Genomic DNA, 26,426 nt, shown 5'->3' with positions numbered 1-26,426 from the left:
TTTTTGTGGTAAAGGAGAATTGACCAAGAAAAGTTTCCCTTGTGGTATGGCTTCCTTTTAATTCTCTAATTTCAATAATTATTTTTGTATAAAAAGAGTACAAATATTATTATTATTTCTTTAAAAAAAAACATAAATTGGATAGTGGTTATTCTCCTATGACAATTCTTTTATGGATTTTTATTTTGGTCATAGCTCAAATTATGCGTTTATAAAAAATATATGGCTTGTTATGTGTGTTTGTAAAATGGAATATATGTATATAGATCAAAAGGTGCGTTCTAGAAAATGGGTATGACCGGATTAAAAATTTGGATTTGTTTTTTAACCATTGAAAAGGCGCATATTTGGTTATATCTAGTTTTATTAACTCATATTTTAAGCTATATCCATTTTTTTTAAACCCGCATTTCAAACTAAGTCTACATCCGTTTTTTTTCTCAAGCTCGCATAATCTATCGTGGAGTTCGGGAACAAAAACAGACCTTTTAATCTAATGATCGGATCTTCATGTTTTAGGACTCAATCTTAATAGTTCGAGGGGGTCAAGTATGCTAATTAATTAGTGCAGACGATATTTTTAGTTACGAAATTTAGACTTTCTCCGAACAAACATACCCTTTTTTCGACGGGTTCGGATTTCTGACCCCCAAAATATAGGTGGTATGTTATATTATAGCTGTGCTATCTGGAAAATATGGTCTCAACAGTTTGGCCAGGAGAACGGTTTAAAGTTGACCCCTTAATGTTTATTTTACTTTTTGCGTATTTCGCTATATCTCGAAAACTTTTAAGCGGGTTTAAAAAAATTGCATACAATTATAAAATTCATGTATTCAAAGATAATACCTTGCAAAAAAAATTTTTTGTTGTTGTTAATATTTATTATTTTTTTACTATTTTGTTTAATAATAGTCGAAAAAATTTGAATTGAAAGGCATAAATTTTTTTAAAGAATGCAATTTTACATGGTGAAATACAAAATTTGAGCAAATTCGGTTGAATAGTTCCTGAAAAATGGAATTTTGAAAACGTCAGGTTTTCAATCACTGACGACGAGCAATCGGTATTTAATCAAAGAATTTAATTTGCGTTATAGTTATTAATTTTTCGTCTGTTAATCTCTGTGTACTAGCTTATCAGTGAATCTATTGTGCGACGAAAATCATAACATCAAATTAACCCTCGATTATATTAAGTTAAAAAGAAAACGTAATAAAAAATTTAATAAATGAAACGAAATACTTCTACCTCTTGAGCTATAAACAATAGCAGAACGTGTGATTTTTGCTGAGATATCAACATTGTGGTCAAAGTTTGAAAATTTAAAAAGTGGTGACTACTGTTTTTTGAGGTTATCGTGAATTTTATATGTTTTAATTTCACGTCAATTTTAGGAATTCAGTTGGTCATTCGCAATACAGATATTTAATTTGTAATTATTTTTGTTAATTGGTAATTAGTTAAAAATATTTTGTTTCCTCGAACTTTTTTTACTAGTTTTTCTAAATTTTTTCGGAAAGTGGCCACCTTGATTGACGTAGCTTAGAAGAAAGAAACTTATAAATATAAAAAAAAATACTTTAAAATAAATTTCGATTTATTAAATTTATTTAAAGTTTTTTTAAATTATTTTTAATCATTACATAAATAAATAATAAATTTAAGTTTTTAGAATTTTTTATTTATATTGTAGGATATTTGTATAAGCATCTTTAGATTTTAAATCCACCCGATTCAAATAATATGATATTTATGTGTCATAAAATTGTTCTAAAGGTTACTTGAATAAGCTTTCTTACCTTTCTCACAATTGATTACTTGCAACTCGAGAAGAAGAGGATTACTACTGCACAGACACGTGACCTATGAGCTCAGCGTGAGCTGATCATTTCGAAAAGATTTTCTCCACATAAGTTAAAATGTTAATTAACGTGAAGTTAGCTAAGCACAATGCCGTATAACATGTCGAATTTGTAAATTTCTTGTCGGCGTCTTTTACTTGACTTAAATTTATTATTTATTTATGTATTCTATTGTAACCGGGATTGTTCTTGTTTTGTGTATCTGGTAACTTACGATGCATAATTAGTTTGTTCATGTTCTTCATCTGCGTAGGGACCGAGGGTGTGCGGTATTGGTCCTCGTTAAACTGTGCTACCGTAAAGTGCTCGACTTCGCGCGCAGGTCGTCGGGCTACCGAAGCGGGGGTGCCATCCGCAGAGGATCAAAATTGTAATGGCATGTCTTCGGATCATCCTCCGGGATGTTTCCCAGACCGTCGCCAATAGCCCATTGTGCAGCTCTAGTGCGACATAAATTAACAACAACAACAACTTCATGTTCTTCATGGTTTTGTTCCATGCCTGTCTTTGTGTTAAGTAAGAAATAAATAATAAAAGAATATAGATTATAGAATTGAAAGAACAGTTGCTAACATAAACAAATGCCACGTTTTAACAGGCAATCAGAATTGATATGCACGCGCTACATCACTTGTAGGTATCCAACTTTTCATTATAATTAAAAACTCCGATCAATAATAGTAAATCCAATTATATTTTTTTACACATATAAACGCTTTGTAAAAGCATACAAACAGAAAAAAAAATTATTTTTTTAGTGATAAAATTATACTAATGGTTGTCCCATATATTGAACGCTGAGTCTCTAGAGCAGGGGTTTCCAACTGGCGGCCCGGGGACCGCATCCGGCCCGCGAAGCCTTTTTTTGTAGCCCGCGACCTAAAATATATTAGTTGTCATTCTTTTGCCGACAATTTTCGTAAGAAATTTATATGGGTTTAAAATACTTTTCTCGTTAATAAAAACCTAATTTCTTCGTTTCTGTGAAATTTAAAATACCAACGGTGCGAAGAAATTTATTTTTCAGGTTTTGCATCCAAGAAAATATTTATTCAAATACAAAAATAATCGTGTATGTTGATCTTTTTTATTTCATTTTTTTCTTATTTTGTGAATATAGTTTAGCATGTGCGTATCAGAAATTTTCACGAAGAAATTCTCTGATTTAACTTTTAGAAACCACTCATTTTGTACGAAAATATTTAAACACACATTTGTAAATTTAAAATGCAAATATCTATTCTCAGGTGGTTGCAGCAGACAAACCTCAATTTTCTCATTGAATATTTTGTGTGCTACTATGTAAATTTTAATACAATTAGATATCTGTTGCACATTAATTGTTTAATAAATAGGTGCGCACTTGAAAGTTATCGTAGCCCGAATTTTTATTATTTACTTAATATTTTTAAAAATATTATTAATAACAATTAAATATTTTTAAAAATCTACTTCCTATTTTAATTTGTAATTCAATACTTTTGTTTTGTACAACTTGATAAAGCTCTGACAGTAATATTTAATGTTCCTTCAAACATAAAAGAGTGCTACATAAAATATTGAAAAAGTTGCGGCCCGCCATTTGATTTGTGTTTTTAATTGTGGCCCCCGGCCTCATGTAAGTTGGAAACCCCTGCTCTAGAAGATAAAATTAAATTGTTTTTGACCAACTGTTTTCAGCTGTTCTATTTTTCAATTAAGTTTTCCAGTTCCAGTTCGTTTTCTATAAAAAGCATAATGGCAGGTATTGTGTGGAACGAACGAAATTAGAACATATCTTTTATAAAATAAGTTTTTAGTTTAATCTCTACAGTCCTAAACATTCTTTTCTTTTCAATAATACATGCTAAGCTCATTCTAAAAATAACACGTACTCTAGCTTTTGTTGCCTAAAGTTTTACAGCATTAATCTCGAAACTCGTTCTTTGAGGAATTGAACCTTGGGATTCCGTTATCAGAAGCTTTTGAATTCAATCGGACCAAGAGGATTTGTATGTAGCTGTACTTGGGATATATTTGCGATATAAAAAAGAAAAATATTTACAGGAAGCTTTTAATAAAGGGCTTGGGTCTCGTGACTTTCGGAAATCGCGTGTTCATTTTGGAAAACGTTTTCGGTTGAACCCATAATGCCCTGCATTGCATGTCAAAATAAAATATGATTTTTCGATTTCAGAACGACGTTAAGTAGAACGTAAAAATCTATTGTGATTTAATAAAAGTATAAGCGAGAGTAAGTGGAGTATATTTTTGCCGTATCACTTTCACTGATCTGAAAATCATATCCTCCAAATGAGAATGGGGAGTAAGTTATTTCTAGATGAAAAGGATTTTATTGCTGTACTCAGAGCTTAATTTTAAGGGGGGGAGGAGTATGGGAACCCTAATACATACCACCCTATTTTGGAAAAACGAAAAAGTGTAAACTGTGCATATATTTTTAATTTTAAATGTAAGACAGATTCTTAAATTCAGGCATAATAAACACTCAAAATTTTTTTTCTTATCATATAAAATGCTATTTATGCTAAATAATAATCTTGATGATTTTATATAATGAAACACAGTAATATTACTTTATTAAAAATTTAATTCGCTTCAAAAATATAGGTAGGTCGATTTTATTAACGTCGCAGTAGAGCTGCACAATGGGCTATTAGCGATAGTCTGCGAAACATCCCTCAGGATGATCCGAATACATGCCATCGGAATTTTGATCCTCTGCTGAAAGTATGGCTCCCCTACTTTGATAGCCCAACGACCTGCGCACGAAGTCGAGCTCTTAACGGTAGAACAGTTTAACGAAAACCGATACCGCTCACCCTCGGTCCCTACGCCGGCTGATCAAAGTGGCTTCCCACTCGGTTACTGACTGCAGCCAGTGACACTTAACTTCGGTGTTCTACTGAGCTGAAAAATAAATAAATTGCAACAGTTGATTTGTTTCAAACGCTCATAAATGGGCGCCCATTTTCAAGACTTGCTAAACGTAAATGAGAAGAAAACAAAGTGACTTGAAGTATAAAACGTAAAATTGTCAACGAAAAATGGTAGGTAGGTACTTAATTTACGTCGCTCTAGAGCTACAGAATGGGCTAGTGGCGACGATCTGGGAAACATCCCGGAAACATATCCGAAGACATGCCATCGCAATTTTGATCCACTGCAGATGGGATGACTCCCCTGCTTTGGTAGCCCAACGATTTGCACGCGAAGTCGAGCCCTTTACGGTAGAACAGTTTAACGAGGACCAATACCACACCCTTCTCAGGCTGATCAAAGTGGACACCCACCCGCTTATTGACCGCAGCCAGTGATGCTTGACTTCGGTGTTCTACTGGGAACCGTATCTTTACGATCATTCCACTGCTGCACAACGATAAAGGAAAAATTAAAGGTTGGAAACAAAAACTATAAAAACCATAGTAGCCGTGATAGAGAAAGAAAGATGGTAGGTAGCTAGGTACTTTATTTATGTCACACTAGAGCTGCACAATGGGCTATCGTAGGTGATCTGGGAAACATCCCCGAGGATGATCCGAAAACATGACATCACAATTTTGAGTTTCTGCAGTGGGGATGACTCCTCCGCTTTGGTAGCCCGACGACCTGCTTGCCGAAGTCGAGCACTTTACGATTTAACGAAGACCGATACTACGCATCCTCGGTCCTTATGCACGCTGATCAAAGTGGTCACCCATCTGCTTACTGACCGCAGCCAGTGATACTTGACTTCGGTGTTCTGCTGGGATCAGTGTCTTCACATGTCAACTACGTAGTATGTCAACTCTATGGTCTTTACGATCAGTTGTGGGACAAAACAGTTCAATGCAGCTGATCAATGCAATATTGTTATATGCTATGTTGTACACTGCAATATTGATGCAGTTTTAATGGGTACCAAATATGCTAATGTAATATATTGAACCTATATTAGTATATTTGGTGCATATTAAAACTACACCAATTACCACAATAACAATAGTACCTATCATAAAAATTAATTAAGCACCATTGGCATCTATAACAATTTGGTATTTTTTTTTTAACTTTTGGAAATACCCTCTAAAGATTTATTTCCTATTGATAATCACTATTCGCCTAACTCTAATGTGCAGTGGACTGCTCGTTAAGACACGGTTCTCAGAAGCATCACTGTCTGCGGTCAGTGTGCGGGTGGGTGACCACTTGGATCAGTCTGCTTAGGGACCGAGGATGTGCGGTATTAGTCCTCGTTAATAAACTGTTCTACCTTAAAGTGCTTGACTTCGCGTGCAGGTCGCCGGGCTGCCGAAGCGGGGGTGCCATCCCCTCTGCAGAGGATCAAAAATATAATAGCATGTCTTAATAAAATGTTTCCGATAAAGGTATCGATACACTTTATAAATTGTTGACTTCATGCATTTTTCAATTGATTTGTTAAAAGCTGTGCAAAATGTCTTAGCATAACTTAAGCACAGAAAATTTCGATTGAAAATTTTGGTCAGGTAGGATAGTGCGATCTTAGGCAGTACAGTTTAAGTAAAGCTTCAGCTCTTTGTTGTTTAAAGAATAAAGGTTGCTAAACGCATAAAAGCAATTAGTTTTACATTTCTAGATTCATCGAATTAGAGTTGTCAGACTGGCTATATTGCACCGGAAAAGGTAATAGGAGCTATTTTTCAGTTAACTGTGGATGTCTTACAGAGAGTAAACATTTCAAACAGAATAGCGTAGAGACACTTTCAAAGTGGTGCAAAGTGAAGCATCATTGTTTTTGCTAGCTTATTATTTTTTTATAAGTTTCTTGCAAATAAATTGTCTTTACTCAACAAATTTTTAACAACCAATAATCAGTACATTTTAAACGCAGTCACCTTGGGGCATCGTCCAGAAAACGTGGCAAATCGCGATCCTGTGCCTCTGTTGCATTCCAGACGGCTAATTGTTGACCAGTCTTGAGAATATCATCAATTTTTTATGATGCTTAACACTAGAAAGACTGAAAATTAGTATATACCTATATTGCCCAAAAGCAGTCAAAATCACTGGATTGTGAATGCGTAAAATTTTTTTTTCTCAATTAATTTTTAATATTTTTTATATTATTTACAGTTATATAACAAGTTATTAGTTAATATTAACAATAAAAAAATTATATGTTGTACAAAAAGTCACAAAATTCTGAGAAATTGTGTCACTATATACATCATTGTTTTTCTAATTGAAATTAAAAAGCAGTCAAAATGACTTCCTTAGGCAATCTAGTGTTAAGGATTATATTTAATTACGAAATTTATATTAATTTTCGATTATATGCCTTAACAATTTTGCAAGCCCTACATTGAAATTTTATCAAAAATGAAAATAGTTTTTATTCGTTGGCTTGTTGAAACTTGATGTTTCCAGACGAAGATCTCTACAGTAGGATTTATGTATTTTTCTAAAACAAAACGTAGATGATTTCTGAAGTTTTTGATTACGCAGATGATGATGCGGAGAGATGTCCCCAATTCAAATTTCAGATTACATACATTATTTCATTAAAATGAGTTAAAAAATAAACGAAGGAAATGAATTTAAACCCATATTTGTTTCTGAATTATGCAATTTTTTTTTGAGTTTTTACAGGTTTGCAATTATTGAAAAGACTGGGAAATTATTGGAGTAAGTCGATCTCCATCGAGTTCCATATTAGTTTTAAATTCCTTCCCAAATAGATACTAACTAATTATAGGAAATATGGATAGAGTTTAAATATGTGAAAGTTTGAAATCCAAGAAAATAAAAGTTATGAGTAAATATAGTGAGACTTTGATTATCCGAAGAAGTTTAGGTCGGAGTTACTTCCGATCATCAAAATATTTAGATTATATTGGTATTGCTGTTTTTTTTAATATAATTTCATCAATAAACTTATACAACTTTTGTTAATAATACAATCTGTACTGCAACGGATTAATGCTCTACGCATAATAATGCTTTACTGATTTTATAAATATTTGGTTTTCTTTTCTTTTCCTTTTTTTTCTTTTGCAAAAGAGTATTTATGAAAAGAAGATTTAAAAAAAAAGTTGTTTGGATTAGATAAATTTTATTTTAAAATTCGCTCCTGAATAGTGAATCCCTTCATTTTTTCTTCAATAAACCACTTGTACAAATCTAATTTACAATCTTTAACTAATTTATATTTCAATCATTAGCTAATTTAATTAGCAGATATGGAAGATATGATCAAGCTAAAACACATTTATAATAATGATAAGTATGATATAACAAAAATCACGACTTTCATATTTTTAACCAAAGCGACCAACTTCCATCTGACAAAACTTTTATTTGCTACACAAAAAGGTTTTTTAAAGGTTTACGGTCAAGAACATTTTGTACTTTTATGGTTTTGAAACCGTTTACAACTATTATGGCTANCCTTACTATGTGTTGTATATTGTGGGTAAGTTTCATAAAATTCCATGTGTAATTTCTTGAGTTATCGCGATTTTTGTGAATTTTCCTTAATTTATGATAACCAGTGTATTATGGCTATAAAACCGTGAATACAAAACTATACGTTTTTTCTAAAACTAGTTACAAGTAGCGTGGCTTCAAAACCGTAAAAAATAAATTTAAATGGACAAAAATAGAAAAATTACGCAGTTCGAAGGAATTAAGTGGCTTCATTACGTAAGCTTAGTTGGTGCGATAAAAATAAACGGTTTTTCTCACAGTTAACAGTTTGATTACCATCTTATTTATGGTTATTTAACTGTTTTGTTTGAATACAAATCGGAAGATTCTTAGCGAAATTTTTAAAGATGTAATAAAAACAGCTCATTATTTGAATTGTTTTAAGTTTCATCAACGAGTAAGATTACATCTCATTTATTTCTTCTCATTGAGTCATGAGTGAAATTTTTTTTTCCAAGTAGAGATGTTTCTTTTCAAATCTACGTAATCGCCTATTTCGTTACGATTATCATACTGAAAACTGCTCTTACATAAAACTACAATAATTGTATATTTTGAAAACGAAATGTTTGCGTTTTTGCTGAAAATATTTACATTTAAGGGAGAAAAATGAGGAATGAGGCAATTACGAGGATTGAAGAGCGGAGCGAGTAGGGGGTGGAGACTCCTGGTATATAGCAAAATTGTGTTCATTTACCTTGAAATAATAGATTCAATGGATTCAACCAGGACCTAATTAGAAGTTAGGTTTCGGAATTAAATGCGTAGTAGAATCCCATAGCATATACTTTTTGAATTCAGAAACAATTATTCAGAGTTAAAAATTCACCTTAAAAACTATATTTTAGGACCTTATTTAGAAACTTCATTTATTAGAAACCCATAGCATATACCTTTTGAATTCAGAAACAATTATTTCGAGTTAAATATTCCCCTTTAAAACTATATTTTAGGACCTTATTTACAAACTTTATTTACATGAAACCCATAGCATATACCTTTTGAATTGAGAAACAATTATTTAGAGTTAAAAATTTACCTTAAAAACTATATTTTAGGATCTTGAGTAAATGGGATAATTATTAGCATTTGCCCTGAAATCTGGCTTCCGAGAACCTTTCTCAAGAATCGGAGAAAAGAGTTTAAACAATTATCCGAAAGATGTGACTTTGACATAAATAATCAAAAATTCATAAATATTCGGTATGCGTGAAGTATGTCGCCCTGCTACATGTGCAGATGTTGGACTTTAAAAATGGATGTAACTGCAGATGTTGGACTTTAAAAATCATTAATTTTACAATTTTTTTTTAAAATGTTGACTATAATGATTTTCTTTTCTTCTTCTTTTTTTATTTCTTAAAATATACCTTTTCTTTAATCATTAGATGAGCATGTTTGACAAGTAAGTATTCGAAAAAATTCGAATGCTAAACAAAGATATTTGCATGCATTCTTAATAGTTAGCATATAATAGTTATATTTGTACATTTTGCCTAATAAATTTCATTACAAATTGTTTCCTGCATCTAAATTTATATTTCCTCTTGTCTTTATTATTAGGCTGTACTGCATTACCATAATGCCCTTCAGTTCCGCGCAAACAAAAATACCAACAGCGATTGTATTTGTCCTCGGTAGCAGTGATGCAACAGTATTGTCATAAAAAAGCGTCGATGGTCAAGTGTCAAATTTCGCAATTTTCGCAAGAAACAAATCGAATATTTCCATCGCAGTTGTTGCTTATAAAATGTCAGATGTTAACGATCGTCGCTGACTAGTAGGAACTACAGACCGCTGCTTATTGCGGAAGCTTTTTCAGTATCCAGCCTTGTTTGGAGGCTGTGTGTCCGAATCCCCAGTTTCCGGCTAGAAATTATGTTCGATGATCTCTGGACTGCGGGGGCGTTCATCCCGAACCAACACCTTCCTGAAGGCAGGTAGAGTGCCTAACTGCACGCTGTCTACATGTGTTTGCAACAGATTCTTGCAAAGGCGTTGCTGGTTGTCGAACGTTTCCTCTGGAGCGAGTGGCCGATGTTCCGTTTGTTCTCTTTAGCAAATGATGTCTCTTACTAATGATTGGATACACTGTTGTCCTATTTTTTCGATACTGCAAGTAACCTAACGTAACTAAATTAATAAGGTGACTGTTTTGTTTTGGAATGAAGTCTTTTGAATTGAAGTCTTGATAGAATTTAGAATTTTAAAGCGAAAAGAGAAGCCATTTTCAAGAACTGTTTGGTGTATGTGGTGTACCATGTCTACGAATTTCAGTTGAAATTGTTTAATGCGTTAAATGACAGTTTAACTTGAAATACAAGTGTGATTAAAAAGAAAAGACTTACTGAACACCTCCACTGATGCCATTTTTTCTAAACTAAAGTTATAGGGGAAAAAAACTAACAATGCTGTAGACAGAAACCTTACAAATAGACGTGGAATTCTTAGAATTGCGAGAGACATTTTTTCAAGAAAAAATTGAGTAAATAATCTCCAAATATGAAAGAGATATATGTAAACAATCTCACATGAAATCAAAAAGATTTTTTTTCAGTTACTCAATGCATCAAAAGAGAAATGAAATGAAATTTTGGTGGTGGCAATTCATCATATTCCTTGAAGGTAGGCTTTTTATCAATCAAATTTCAAATTAAGCTTGGAATAATTTTCTTTTATCAATCAACGTAAAACAATTTATTAATTATAATAATTGTGAATTAAAATAATCCTATTTTTAGAATATTTTAAATATTATTATTTGAAAATAAAATATATCATTATATTGTTATTTACATAGAGTATGCTAATTAATTATGCTATTTATATGAGTATGTTTGCATTCAGTTTATCCGTATTTCTTTATTATTTTAGAGGGGAAGCTTTCATACTCAAATCATTTTAAAACAAACACGGCTTTTTAAAATAGATTTATATTAAACATGATTTAATTTCAACAAATAGGAGATATGTTAATTTCATCTGAAGGTGTACATCACTGTAAAATTCTTAACTCAACTTAAATCTTTAATATTTTTTTAAAAATATAATGTGATAAATTATTTTTTGAGAACATTGTCCATAAAGTATGCAAAAACAATTAACATAAATAAAAAAAGTTTTTTATGTATTCTTTTAGTATATTAAATAAGCTTATTAATAATAAATAAATAATTAACAAATATTAATAATTAATAAATAATTTTTTGTTGAAATTTTTACAATAGTATTTTCTTTTAAAGCAGGAGTGCAATTTCAGCTTTGCTGCAAGCTTTATTAAGTCAACTAATTTTGTCTCGTGCCAAAAACAATGAGAGAAAACAACAAATAGTGTTAGTATACTGAAAAACAAAATAATTAATGTTATTAATGCATTTAACAAGGGAGTATTCTGAACTTCTTTATACAGTCGAACCTCGCTAACTCGAACCTCGATTTCACGAATTTTTCGATATCTCAAAGGAAAGAAAAATTCCTTCAAATTTCCTATACATTCAATGCTACAAAAAACTTGATTTTACGAATTTTTTTCCTAATCCCTCGATAACTTGAATTTTTTTCCATAAATAGTGTCGATTTTTTTTCTGAAAATAAAAAAATATTCCAAAAAAAATAAAAAATTTTAAGAATAAAAAACCAATTCACACTGTAACTGTAAGACTGTGGACATTGTAAGAAGATTTATTGAGAGGCAGAATATGTCAGAGGAGACATTTAAAGCTACAGTCCACTTAGAAAGTGTTATAGACAAACTTTCTTACTCATCTCTAAAGCAAACAACATTTGAATCTTATTTTTAAATGAAAGTGTAAAAAGTGTTTTTAGAATAAATATGGAATATATAGTAAATAAGTTATGTAAAGAGCATTTTTCTTTATTCTACCATCGATAACATGCAATTTTCTATCATTCGAATTTTCGGTATCTCGAATTTTTTCTCTTCTCCCTTCAAGTTCGAGATATCGAGGTTTGACTGTATTTTCTGTCTGTTTTAAGCGAGTAATTGACAACGCATGATCCTTCTCTTTTGTGACGAAGCAAAGTTTGTTAACCGAGCTGATAGCCAAACCATAAATGTACCAAATATAAACAAATACCGTTTTTTAAGTGTGCTTGCCACTCACGCTTAAACAAAAAGGCAGGGATTGTTACGTAACAGAGCCGGTTGAACCTCTTTATCCGGCTTTGAAGATCAAAAAATGTTGAGACAAGTATTTATATTGAAAATGAAACATTTTAAAGGTTCCATCCATCATGCGTTGTCCATTATTAAGGGGTTGGATAAGGCATGAATAAAATAATTAAAATTATTGCTAAAAATATCGCATTCAGTCGGAGTGGAATGTAAATTTTACTTTCAATTTTGCCTTTGCTGGCTGCAAACAGAGTACTTGTAGGCCTCAACCGGGAAGCCGGCCTTTATGTTCTACAAGCCTGCTTCAAAGTAATTAACGTAAACAGTAAAAAAATTCTAATAAAAACATTATATTACATAGAAGCTTCCTGTTTATCCTCAAATTATTAGATTGTTCCAAATGAAATTAGTTTTTTATGCACATATTTTAGAAAATGACGAAAAAGAAATTTTTTTTTCAATTCTATTCAAACAAAGAATGTTAATATTACACCTAAACTTAACACTAGAATGCCTAAGGAAGTCATTTTGACAGCGTTTTAATTTCAATTAGAAAAACAATGATGTATATAATGACTCAATTTCTTAAAATTTTGAGACTTTTTGTACAACATATAATTTTTTTAATTGTTAAAATTTACTATTAACTTGTTATGTAACTGTAAATAATATAAAAAATATTAAAAATTAGTTTTAAACAAATTTTTTTACGAATTCACAATCCAGTCAGTTTGACTGCTTTTGGGCAATGTAGGTATATACTAATTTTCAGTCTTTCTAGTGTTAACTCAGTGATACGACGGTCCATGGAAGGTTTAAGGTCTACTGTACCCATCCCTGTTTTCTTCACCTTGTAGAAGCAGATTTTTCGGTTGGGTGGTCAGTCGAACTTAAATTTCCCAAATGTTTATTCCCCAAGCATGTTTGGTAATTATTTTATTAGCCTACTAAAGGGGTGTAAGACTGAGTCAACCTTCTCCGGTCCGAGGATGGAACCCCAGATCTGTGGCATGGGAGCGCGAAGCGCAACCACTCAGCCACCAAGCCTAAATTTTACACCTGCCAAAATCAATTCTATGTACGTTTGCATTGTTTTGACAAAACACTAGTTCAAGTATAATTATACCAGTAAAAACATCTTTGAATTAAATGTCTGTTCATTTAGAAATGGTATATTGGTTCATTCGACAACTTCTAATGGGAAACATCGTTTATTATTTTTTAGAGTTGGTTTATAAATGTTAATTCAAAGCATCGGTTTTGTACTTTTTCATATTTATTATTTTAACCTCGATCCGGCCATATTTATATTGATTTGAATCCATAATTCAAACATGAGTTACAAAATAAAGCTGTTAATTCAAAACAATACATTCATCAGTTTTGTATCCATTAATTTAATGCATATTTAATACATACCATAAGTCTAATGTATAATTCTAGGTCTCAGACTGCAGTCAGCAGTCCATTAATGTCACTTAAGTGCTATCACAACAACCGAACTACAGGTTCAAGTCCATTGGTTTGAATAAATTTGTTATATTCTGTTTATTCCACTCAATTAAGATTAGAATTAGTGGAGTTGATTTATTATTCACGCTGGTAGTTCAAATAAACTAATTCATTAGACATGTATCAATTTATGTATGACATGTATAATTAATTTTTCTAGTGTCTATAGTTACATCGTTGGCAGAAGCTCAGCAGAACAACAGCATCCCAGTGACTCACAGTGATTGCGAATTGAAAATATATAGCTGTACCAAACTCGTCAAACCTATGTTGAACGACGTCAGATACATGTTCCCTACGACACTCAGTGACGTTGATGCCATGTGCAAGTAAGAATTTAATTTTAAATCAATGGAAATATTTAATTAAATATCTATTTTTTTCAATTTTATAGATTAGCATCTAAAGATATTTTTATTTATAATGTCAGGCCAATTGGGTGTTTGCAACACGAGAAGTGAAGTGATTGTGCTTGATTTAAATCAGATTTAATTGGATACTTGTAAGTGACGTCACGCGACTGCTTCGAACCTGATCGGCAACTGAATCGACAAATTCCACGATTTACGATGACGTCAGATGCAGGTATCCAATTGAAGCAAATAGGCATAAACTGAAATTTTCTTTGCTATTTTTTAAATATCGGTTTTGGACCAAAATAAAAAAGACAATAATCCTAGCTTTTGTAATGTTTACTGTTTATCTCATATAAAATATTGAGTGCTCTAAAAAGTTAAAATTAAAACCACCTCTCACACGAATAGGGCTAATGTGATAAGTCTTTATTTTTTAAATTGATTTTAAGCAATAAAAAGTTGAAAAGTATGTTTCATCATCATATTATCCCTAAATATTTTCTCACATTAGATTTACTTTGATAGATGGTAAATTCGGCCCCATTAAGTATATTCCTAGGTTTAATGTCTCTAACATTTCTGAATGAACCTTTTACTTTTATTATTCACGACTACGATGAATATTAACATATATCTTCATTCAAATGCTGTACAACTAATGTTTTAAAATCTATTTAAAAGGGGCTTTTTTTATGAAAAACGAAAAGTTATTTAATGTATACTTTTTTGAATTATATTTTTATATATTTTATATGTGTTTATGATCAATGCGAATAGAATGATGCATTTTTAACTTCATTTTATTACTTTAAAATTGATAAATTTGTCAAAGAATTTCACATAAACCCCGTAATTTTCAGTGTCTCATATTAAACCAATTATGCAATTTCTTGAAGATTTTAAAATTCATAAATATGTAATCAACACATAACTGCCACCAAAACTTCTTCGGTCGAATATTTTTAACTATGTCGAACTATGGAGAGTAATTCCTGGTTTTTAATTGGAACAAATAAATAAATAAAAATTAGGAATTAATTCAGATCTTTTTTTTTAGCTAACTTTTATTTCTTAGTTACATACTTATAATAAAACATTCTTAAGCGGTTCTGTTAAAAATCATCAACTTTTACTCGTGCTTTCTTTCTTTCTATTTCCTTTTTTTTTAAATTTGAAGTCAACTTTTTATTTTCTTAATATTATTCACAAATATATTACAAACACAGAAAAATTTTTAAAATTTGTTTTGCATGATGAGCTCATTTGCAAAGAAAGAAATGCTGTTTTAAAAAAAAATAATTAATAAAAAGAACTGTATATTTATATAGCTTTTCTACCAGGTCGATTCTTCTTAATTTATTGTAGTAAGACGATAGAAATGTTTTCGATAGTAAAAATTATTATAACATTTAAACTCACTAGTTGCTAGTTTCTACTAGTTTTTATTTTATTATAAATTTTTTTTCTTAGATTTACCTGCATGTAAGGCTTATATTCTTACATGTAAGGCTAGGTCATATTCCTGTATGTAAGGTTTACAAGTGTTGCTGTATATCGATACCGATGCTGTATATTTACTGATACAATTTTACGAAGAAATGAAGTTATCTCGCAATTAATGGGGACCAGGAAAAAAAACCACAACACAGTTAAAAAAAAAAATTTATATGGGAAACATGGAAGATTCCACCCACTTTCTTATAAGAAAATACTTTATTTTTTTAAGGACAATAAAATTTCTGCAAACATTTCTATTCTAACGTAAGTTATAAATTGCCCTTTTTATTACTGTTTTCTCAAAGAGAGTAAAAACAATTTCCAATTCCTATCTTGCAGGTAGTTTGACTCACTATGAAGGAGGTTAAATTCAAGGAAATCAAAAGAGTTTCTAAAATCTATATATCAGGAATGAGCTTATTTGTGTCTCATTCTGTAACTTAATAGTTAGTATATTTGAGGTCAGCCTCAAAATCAACTTTTAGCTTGTGAAATTCAGATTTAATTATTTATCTATTTTACGTATAGAGGAGATATGATTTAAAAAAAAAGATTTCAGACTTCGTAAAATTTCTTGAATCTCTCATTTTATTTTCATGCTCAAAAAAAAATTCTTCTTCATCAGCACTACAGCCCAGTGCAGGCTAAGGCTTTCTCTATCTGAGTGCAGTACGATTTACTGCAAGGTTTCTCCACTTGTTCAGTCCCAACACTCTCAAATCCTTCGCTACGCTGTCCAGGCATATTGTATTCGGTTTGCCGCTACTTCTTGTACCCTCTATCTTTAAGAATATCACAATTTTCCGGCTGGATCTAGATCTGACCGTTGAAACAAGTTCCGATAGTAAAGTTAGATGCATGAGCCATTTGATCCTGAAGAACTTAATAACTCTTAAAAAGTTAGGTTGCTTATATTTATTATATATATCATGGTTTCTCCAAATAAATTTCTCCAAATGATATTTTCTTTAAGGGCTTTCAAACATTGAGCGAAGAATCTTTCTTTCAAAAATGAGCAATCTATTTTACTCAATTTCATTGATTGTTCTGCTCTCACAACCATACAAAGCAATCAGAGTTTTGTACTTATAGAGATAAATTTCGACGTTAATTGATTCCTCAGTCTAAAATTTGCCATCAAAATACTGCTCTTAACTTCAGTTTCAATATCTTTATTTTTTTGGTAATAAAAACATTGAAAGGTACCGAGGTACTTAAATAGTTTAATCTTTTCAGACTATTTCCAAATCTGAAGGGTTGCACGTAATCTTCTTTGGTGAAATAAATTTCGTCTTTGGTTCGTTAACTGCCAATGGCAGTGTTCTCAAGGGCGAAAAACGTTTCCATAACAGCCTGTTTTGTTCGCCCTACTATATCATCTACGCTAATAATTGTACAGATCTCTGCAGAATGGTCTCCTTGGTGTTAATCCCAAAAAATGCGGATCGCTTATGAATTAAATGTTAATTTATGAATTATATATGGAACATCATTTTGATAAGTTAGGACTGGACTAGTTTAAACATCGCATCCAAAACTTATTTCTGTCAATATATCGCAAACAGCTATAAAATCTACATTATTGATATCATTATCCCTTTGTTTTTTACCCCTTTGTTCTTCGTCTAAACGAATGAATCTGATCAACTGTAGATTTTCCCACTTGAAGAGGTAGATTTCCCTCTTGTTATCAAAATTATAAGTAAATACCATATTAGTATTTACTTATAATTTTTATAACAGAGGGAAGAAGTCTAAGACATAAGTTATTGGAAAGGATTTTAAATTCTACTTCTACATTAAGAAGATTAATGCATTAGTTGTTGCGACAGTCCAGCTTGTCTCCTTTCTTGTGGATGGGGAAAATAGAACTCTCCTCCCATTCAATGCAAAAATTAAGAAAAATAAATAAATAAATGGGGACTAAAATTAGGAAAATTAAAAAAAAAATTTAACCATTTAACTTGAACTAACGAAATAAAAATGTTCGATGTTTTTGCAATTCATATGATTTTGCATGATACGATTTAATAGTTATAAAATTATTGGAATATAAGTTTCTGTATTTAGGACTCCGTTTATTTCGAATTATTATTTAATATTATAAACAGTATTATTTAATAATAAAATAATTAATTTTTTAAGGATGTGGAGCCGTTTTGTGGATTGTGTGAGAAGATACATGTCCTCTTGCTCGACTGAAGACCAGCGGTCAAAATTTAACAAAGCGGTTAGTCACTCAATGGACACAGTCCATCAGATTTGTAGCTCTGATCGACATCAAAAAGGTAAGTCTAAAAATTTTTTTGGAATACTAATTTTTTTCAAAGTTGGTTTAAATGAGAGAAACGCAGTCGAAGCATATAAAAATGATTTGTTATAGACTTTTGCAGCGGTTGTGATAAGTTTAATATGTATTTTTTTCCATTTTCTTGCTATTTTAATCTTTATTTTATCATGTTACGAATACAAAATTTAAAAAATTAGCTTTTTTCATAATATAATGTTCATAACTTATTTTTTAAATTATCGATAACTTGACATTATTAGAAGAAAAAAATCATCCAAATTTTATTTCGTCTTGATTTTTTTAAAATTACATGATTGCACTTTCATTGCATGTAGGATTTTTTTAAAAATAAATATTTTTCACAAAATGGCGGTGTTTTGAAAAAAAAATAATCAAAAAATTACACAAGTTAAATTTTTGTGGATTACTCAAAACCAGCCAAACCAATAAAAAAAATACCTTTGTGCAAATATACCAAACGCAATCCTTACGTAATCACTATTGTGAACATAGCATCAAAATTTGAAGTACATCAGTGGACAAGTGTACTAGTTAGAGATACAGCAAGTAAGAGAAACATAGTTTCCAGTGTATTGCGTTTAAAGTTTTGTGGTCTATAATCCATATAAGTATATAAAATTTTACAACTTACTATGATGCATCAATACCAGGTCTATGAGATGCTTGTTCTCCCCCCATTTTCAGCAGTTTCTGCCAAAAATGATAGAGAACAAGCTGAAATTCTGCGATCATTTTCATTTTGAGCATATTTTTTTGGCTGCTGGGGCAATATTTATTTCTAATTGTTTCAAAACTATCAATAACTAAATATTACTGCTAAATACTTTGATATTATGATGATTATTAATTCTCTAAATATAAATAATTCAAGTATAACTACCACCAATATATGTACAAGAATTAATCTATTACCATTTCGCCATAATGTATTTTTTCGTATTTTACTTTACTTACACAACAATAAATTAATATGCCAATTAAAAACTAATGTGTCTGAAAGGAGACCAACTGAAATATATGAGATTACCCACTTTACAAAAGAAATGTCACGAAAACAGTTTTTTTACTTAGCACCTAAATTATATAATAAATTACCATTTCAGTTGCAAAATATTCAAATATATTCTTCTTTTAAGCGTGCTTTATTTCAATTTGTGATGAACATCGACGATTTAGATCTCTATTTTTCACTTTAAAGGAAGCATTTGATTTTTTATACCAGTCTTGTGCCATTCCAAATGAATTTCTTATGTTACCTTTGTTATTTTTTTCCTTTTTTTTTAAATTTCTATTTTAAACTTATTGTATTACCTCTCTTTGTCACCTGGACAGGATTTTCCTCTTGGCGACATATATTCTTTGTATTTATGTGTTTGTTTTTGTTCCCAATAAAGTTCTTTTTGCTTGCTTGCTGAAAAAAAAAGGTTGCAATTTCAGCAATTTATATTGAAAATACTATTAATTATTTTTCTTATATAATTCATACAAGTTATTTCAATAAAATAGTTTAAATAATAGTGTTTTACTAAAATGTTTTCATAGAAAGGAGCAAATCCATTAATCAACTCAGCGCACAAGTTAATTTGTTCGTGCATGTCACAGTGTTTGCTGCGTTGAGCTCAACATATTACGCTGTAACTTATTTATTTTTACGAAAACCAATTCAATATTTAGGTACTATAATCTTAAAAAAATAAATTATCAATAAATTATGTAATAATTTTTCTCTCAAAATTTTACTGAGTTGTTCTCTCTTAGTATGCTTCCAATTCTCTTTATTTTTAAACATTGAAATCTGAACAACTAATTTTATAATATCGTCCTCTTATTTTTGGATTGATTTTTTTTTAAAAATATTCTTCTAAGATTGACCTTGACATTTATTTTAAATCGTTCACCCTTCGAAAGGAATTACTTCATTAAGACTGGAAGTTTCCTTTCTTCTTCCGGTTGTTTTCTTACTTCAGTTGCCATTAGGATTACTTAACTTGCCTAATCTGATCAACTTGTTTGTTGATTTTAGCGAGTGAAGGATTTGATTGAACAGAAATCTTAAATCATAGAATTTGTGTTGAAATTTACAGACTGTTTAAGATCTCAGGTAGTATTATAAGCTAGAATTTAGAAATGTTAGAGAGATTTTGCATCACGTTACAGTTTTTGTAAATCTAATCCTAACTCCATTTAAGCGAAAATTTCTCCACAAATCGTAGAATCATCAAGAAGTCATCTTGGATTTTACGTAAAATTTTTAATTTGTGTTTTCGCGATATATTTTGTCCCTAACAAACTTTTGTTAATACAGTATTATTAGACAGCTTTCAAAATAAAGGTAGAAAATAAAAGTATCACTTTATTACAGTGTTTCCCAAACTTATGACTTTTGTGTACCCTTTCTAAATTTTTCGTAACGCTGTGTATCACTAATAAAAAAATGAACGTATTTTTTATTATAAAAAAATTGCTCTAAAGTTAAAAATCACAACTGGCTGTTGATACCACAACTTATTAACTGTTAACTCTGCAAAATATAGCCAGTAGAAAAATACGCAATCATAAATTTACATGGCTAGCTTTATTTTTAAATAAAATTTTTTGAAATTTTTGTTTGTTGCAAGATATTTCACATAAGAACGCGTACCCCAGATAAACTGTTCCCGTACCCCTGGGGGTACGCGTACCACACTTTGGGAAACACTGTTTTATTAGATTAGGAGAAATAGCGCTTGATAATTGATTGTAAATTATTGTTTATTGAAAAAAGGTTTCAGGCTCAGATTCTAATTTTCTAAACTCTTTCACAACTTTAAAAAAAACGTTTTGGTTCAGTTATTAAAGATGAAAATGTAAAAATTATAAGGTCTAAAAAATTACAGCGATCTGCTGCTGTGTTCGGTGAGGCTAGCACTAATTGTCAAATGATTTTCATTTAGCTTAAGATTTTGATTTGCTTTTTAAATTTTTGTTTTAGTCAACTTAGAATTTCAGTTGGTTCAGTTTTTCTCATCGCTTTTTCTTATACAATTTAGTGAGTTAAAAGTTTTAATTAGTGATTAACACTTATTAAATCAATTTAAATTCTCTTGTATATTAACAAAATTTAAGACAATATTAAAAAGATATTGATCTACTGCATGCATTTATTAATTATTATTTATTATTAAAACTATTTATAAAATAAATTCATTTAATAAAAACATTTATGTAATAAAAATCATTAAAAATTGCAACCTTTTTATGACTGGAGGTTCACTGCAAGACCGCTCAAATATCAAAATTCAAAGTTGCGATGAATAAGCATATTATTTTGAAGAAATGTTGAATACTAAACATATGTATTTTCTTCTTTGTTTCATAGATTATTTGGAAAGTGCTCACTGTTTCCGTCGTGTTTCAGTCCACAGTTGTGGCCGGTACTATCGACCTCTTGTGGCACAGGTAGCTAACCGAGAAGCAGAGGACACTCACATCTGCTGGTATGACCTCTTCTGTTTCTATTTCAACCCACCCCCTGACTCTGTTACAAAAAGTTTTCTTTTCGAATACAATAAAAATTGAAAACAGAGAGCGATGTTTTAGATTTCTATTGCATAAAGCATTGTATATAAGATGCAATAGAAAAAGCAGCTATATCACGTATGATGTTTCAGAAATCTTTAAATACTTATCTTGAAAGAAGATTTTTTCTTCCTTTGTCTGCTGCCATTTCTCAAAAACATTCCCTTTTTTAGATCTTTAAAAACTAAATTTTTGTTTTTTTTGTATAAACTGAAAAAAGTTCCAATATTAAGAACTAAAATATTAGGTATAAAATTAGAATTACAGAAAAAAAACTTTATACCAGGCACTAATCGATACGAAACAATGCAAAAATAACGAAATACAGAAAATATTAAAATAATTGGTCAAGTTATTACTGAAAACAATGATTGGCCAAATAAAAACTTTTCTATTAAGATAAGGGTAATTAGCTGGTTCATTATTTTATTCGGTAGTATGCAGCTTTCTGTCTTCAAATATATCAAAACATTGTCTCCCTATTTTTTCTTATGCATTACTATTTATTACGCATTACGATTATTATTATTTATTATTCTTTGAATGACAATGATGCTACATGAATTTTTAAAATACCTGTTTAAAACGTACACTAAAAATAATAAATAAGAAGAACTTTGCATTATGAACTCAATTGAATTGGTAGTAGCTTGTAATAATTTTAATTCCAGATAAAAATGTGCATTAAGTTCAGTATTTAGAAAGAAAAAAATTGCGTGCATTATAAATTCAGTTGAATTGTATTGAAATGGTAGTAGCATGATAATTCCACATGCATTAATTAAAAATAAATGTGTACATAATGAATTCAACTGAATTGTATTAAACTGCTAGTAGCGTGTTAATTCCACATTAAAATATGCATAAAGGGCATTAATTAAAAATAAATTGTGTACATCATGAATTCAAATGAATTTTATTGAAATGGTAGTAGATATAATAGTTTTATTTCCAGATTAAATGTGGAAAAAGATAATTTTCCTTTTGTTATCTATGATTTACAATTTAGAATCTCTTCAAAAACCGTCTTAAATATAAATTTTCGCATTTTTTAAATAATAAACTGAAAAAAAAATCACTTATAATATTTTCTTTCAATTGAAATTATTTAAGAGCATAGTTAACATTTTAATCAACAAGTGTAATTTTTGCCAGCATGTTTTATACGAAATGATTTGATGGTTAATTAATAATTTACCTCAGCAATTTTTTTTTCAACTTACATATTTCTAAAATTTTGTTATGTCATGTTTTCTTATTTATAAATTTTTTAGTGCATATGGTCAATTCAAAAGCTGTGTTAGTGCTCCACTGTTAAGGAATTGTGGCATAAAAGTTCATGCTCTATTAGATCATTCCCTATCTTATCTTGTAAGCAGATGTAGTAACACATTTTATCCGTAAGTAAAGCTTCAGCTCTTAGGAAAATATTTTAAAAAGGTTTTTGATTCTTATTTTTTGTTTATGTATATTCATTATTTTGTAATTTACGAAGAAATTCGTGTTGGTATAATAAACTTGCACTAAAATTTTGTTAAAATGTAAGTTAAGTGATATGCTAACTTTGGACGAGATATATATATTATTTTTACAATTGTATTTGTCGGTGGGATTAATTGGAATTTGGATTGAAAAATTGCTAACATAAATTCATTGTGTACACAAATTGTAATTTCGTATAAGAACTTTGAAGCAGTAAAAAAATTTCATTTCACTTCTGTCATATATTTATCTATTTTATTTTTGGCAAATTTCTTTGCAGTAATTAGTGTATAGTCAATACGAAATTCTTATAAAAAGCACAATTCAAAACGATTTTGTAAGATTTAGCATAAATCTTATAACATTCCCCTTAAAATCTGTTAATTTTATCGACAAACTTATTTAACTATCCGGTTGCTACCTTCAAATTCTTCCAAATTATATGCAAGACAAATTAATGAAGTAAAGAATTATTATATAATCAGCACACGTAATTATTATAAATTTTGTTCTTGATCAAATAAGTGTCTTAAATTGAGTTTTGATGTTATAAAACGTATTTTACATCAAAATTTGTCAAATATATTTCATTTGTTCAATTTTTTCTATATTCTACTTTTAATATTGATTTAGTTATTTAGAAGTGCTTTTAATATCACAATTTTGGATATCTCTAATTGTTTATAGATACATATGTAGAAAGCCAATTTCCTTTACACGAAGTATTAATTATAACTTTGTACTTTATTTGATGCATAAAACTAAAGTATTTTCTATTACAAAGAAAAAAATTATAGGAAAAAAAAAACTTAACTACAACTCTAGTTCCAACAATGTTTTAAAAGGTTCCAGAAGTTATTTAAATAATTCTAGAGTAATATTTATTTCATTATCCAAATTAAAATAAAATTAACTTTGTGTTGCGAATAAAGTTAAAGCGAAGTTAAAAAGCGTAAATCTTAGTATTACGGCGCAAAACAGATTGTAGTGTTTTAATTGATATTACTTGGGCTATTTCAGTTTGGCTTCGCTTTAACTTTATTCCGTTATTTTTTATTTATACTATTTTTGCTTTTTCTCTTTTTTAAAAATTTATTTACCCATTTTATGTAATTACATCTTATTTTGCTTCAATTTAACTTATCATATTTAGATTATCATATCACTGTCCAACTGCTCCCCCACCATCGCCGCTGACATCAGTGAGGACTACCACTCCGCTGCCACCTCCTCCATCTACAGAGACTTTACCAGCAGAGCTCACTGACACATCCACTAGTTCTGTGAGTAAAGCTAGGACCATCATTTATACCCTACCACCTACACAAGACAGTAGAACTTCTGCGGCATCTCCAGGTCTTAGCTATTGGTGTACAGCTAAACTTTGGGCCATGTCAATTTTTTGGATTTCAGTGATGTTTTAGAATTGCCCATTAGTTGCAGAATCCCATTTGCAATGCCACTTCATTGGTTTCATCCACTAAACTGAATGGATTATTGTTCACTGCCTTCTGTTTTATTCATTTATTTAATTATGATAGGCTTTATTATGCTTATTTCTCTAATTTATTCAAATCAGAAAATGTGTCGAGTTCATGGATTGAAATTCTGGGAAAACAGACCTGACGTCACAAATTAAGAAAAAAAAATAATAATAATAAATTTTAACATTAGTTTCAAATTTAGCAGACTAAAGACTCTAGCATTTTTCAAATCTCTAAGCATACTAAAATGATTGCGATGTATTAATATTAAAGAATGTTTAAAAACTTAAACAGAACTAAAAATTTGAAATTATTTTATTTTATTTTTAATGTGGAAAAAGTTGATTTATATAAATGCTAAGCAGCTATTTTCTCCGGATGTTTTAACTCTGTAACCTTTGATTTTGAACCAGATCGAAAAGACGAGGAAATCAAGGGGTAAATGAGGTTAACCCGCAGCTGCCTTTTATAGCTTAGAAAATCCCGAAATGTTCCAATTGATAGCCTAACAGCCCTGCTCTAAACCACGTAGCTATGTACCAAGGGAATATTTTATGTCAGAACTGTGGTCTGTGCCGGCGGGTATATAATTGAAGTAAAGCAAATAGGGTTGGTATTAAAACCTGAGTTTATCATGAGGCAATATTGATCCAACTAAATGTTTTTTGCAATAAAATTGAATAAAATAAATAGCTACACAAAAACTATTTTTATTTACTTTACAGAGCTTCAGAAAATGACATCGCAAGAATAAATACTTGAGCCTAACTCTGGACGGCATGGATTTAATTATAATCAGATTCTTATAAAAGTTAAACGAAGGTTCTAATTTTCTTTTCGAAGAAAATCAAAAAGATACGTGGGGGAACGTTTGAGTCATAGTATTGCGAACTACAAAATTAATCGCTTACGCACAGTCAGAACAATTTTTTTCTCATTGGTGGAAATTCTTAAAGATATTTTTCGAAGAAATTTAATTATTAAAAATATTCGAAATTTTCATAGAAGTTAAAACTTTGTTCTTTGTCTTAGAAAAAATGTTTTCACTATACATAATTGGGTGTAAATTTATGTTTCCAAATTGTGTACCTTAGTGAAAGATAGATAAATAAATTATGAAGAAAAATATTTATATAACTATTGTAAAAACTTGTATTCATTATAAGGGGAAAAATATTTATGCATCAATTTATGTTTTAAGTAAGTACAAATTTTTATGTCTCTCTATCACATTAAGTAATAAGTTTGTTAATCACAGTTTTATATTTTATAAATATTTTCTTCATTTATGTGTATGTTAGAATTAGAATTGCAGGAATAAAAAATATGTAAATATAGATGATTTCATACATGTCTTTAACTTTTCGTTTTAAATTATTTTATTTCACTTTAAAGGGCTTGGAAAAATGCTATGACAAGCAAAATTCCAAATCCATCGAAAAAAATGTAACTTTATTCAGAAAAAGTACGTTTTCGTGTCTGTTAAAAATATCGTAAAAGATATAACTTAAAATATCGTCTGCACTACTTAATATTAACATGCATAAATTATTTCAAGTTGAGGATATACCCTCCAACCGGTACGATTAAGTATTAGTACGTAAAAATCCGATCCTTAAATTAAAAGAATGTTATTCGGAGTGGTTCATTTTTTTTCGTATACTGTACAAAAAACTTATAAAAATGCGAATTCATTAAAAAAAAGCAACAAGACATTTTTTCAAACCATGAGTTTAGGAAATCTTAAACTTACAATGTTTTAATTAGTATTTAAATTAT

The 26,426-nt window shown here is 30.0% G+C and overlaps 1 protein-coding gene across 2 annotated transcripts; it reads left to right on the top strand.

The window, feature by feature from the left end:
- Positions 1-2,358: 2,358 nt before the first annotated feature.
- On the top strand, positions 2,359-26,001 carry LOC107450364 (uncharacterized). 2 transcript variants are annotated; one of them, XM_071178775.1, is made up of 6 exons: positions 2,359-2,498; positions 14,120-14,288; positions 17,958-18,100; positions 21,482-21,599; positions 22,956-23,081; positions 24,317-26,001. In XM_071178775.1, the coding sequence occupies exons 1-6, from the start codon at positions 2,447-2,449 to the stop codon at positions 24,585-24,587; spliced, it is 879 nt and encodes a 292-aa protein (XP_071034876.1). In that variant the 5' UTR covers positions 2,359-2,446; the 3' UTR covers positions 24,588-26,001. The 2 variants fall into 2 exon arrangements, with proteins under 2 accessions (XP_071034876.1, XP_042901390.1); XM_043045456.2 differs by lacking the exon at positions 2,359-2,498 and adding an exon at positions 9,924-10,937.
- Positions 26,002-26,426: the final 425 nt, after the last annotated feature.

This window comes from Parasteatoda tepidariorum, chromosome 3, assembly GCF_043381705.1.
Source record: "Parasteatoda tepidariorum isolate YZ-2023 chromosome 3, CAS_Ptep_4.0, whole genome shotgun sequence".
NCBI lineage: Eukaryota > Metazoa > Arthropoda > Arachnida > Araneae > Theridiidae > Parasteatoda > Parasteatoda tepidariorum.
This window is presented reverse-complemented; position numbering and strand designations above follow the sequence as displayed.

What these genes read in the sequence shown, in the direction of transcription:
- LOC107450364 (XM_043045456.2), top strand. Translation starts at nt 10,844, where the DNA reads ATGAAATCAAAAAGATTTTTTTTCAGTTACTCAATGCATCAAAAGAGA. An exon ending in GACGTTGATGCCATGTGCAA is followed by an intron (nt 14,289 to 17,957) that starts GTAAGAATTTAA and finishes TAATTTTTTAAG; the next exon opens with GATGTGGAGCCGTTTTGTGG. An exon ending in CTCTGATCGACATCAAAAAG is followed by an intron (nt 18,101 to 21,481) that starts GTAAGTCTAAAA and finishes TTTGTTTCATAG; the next exon opens with ATTATTTGGAAAGTGCTCAC.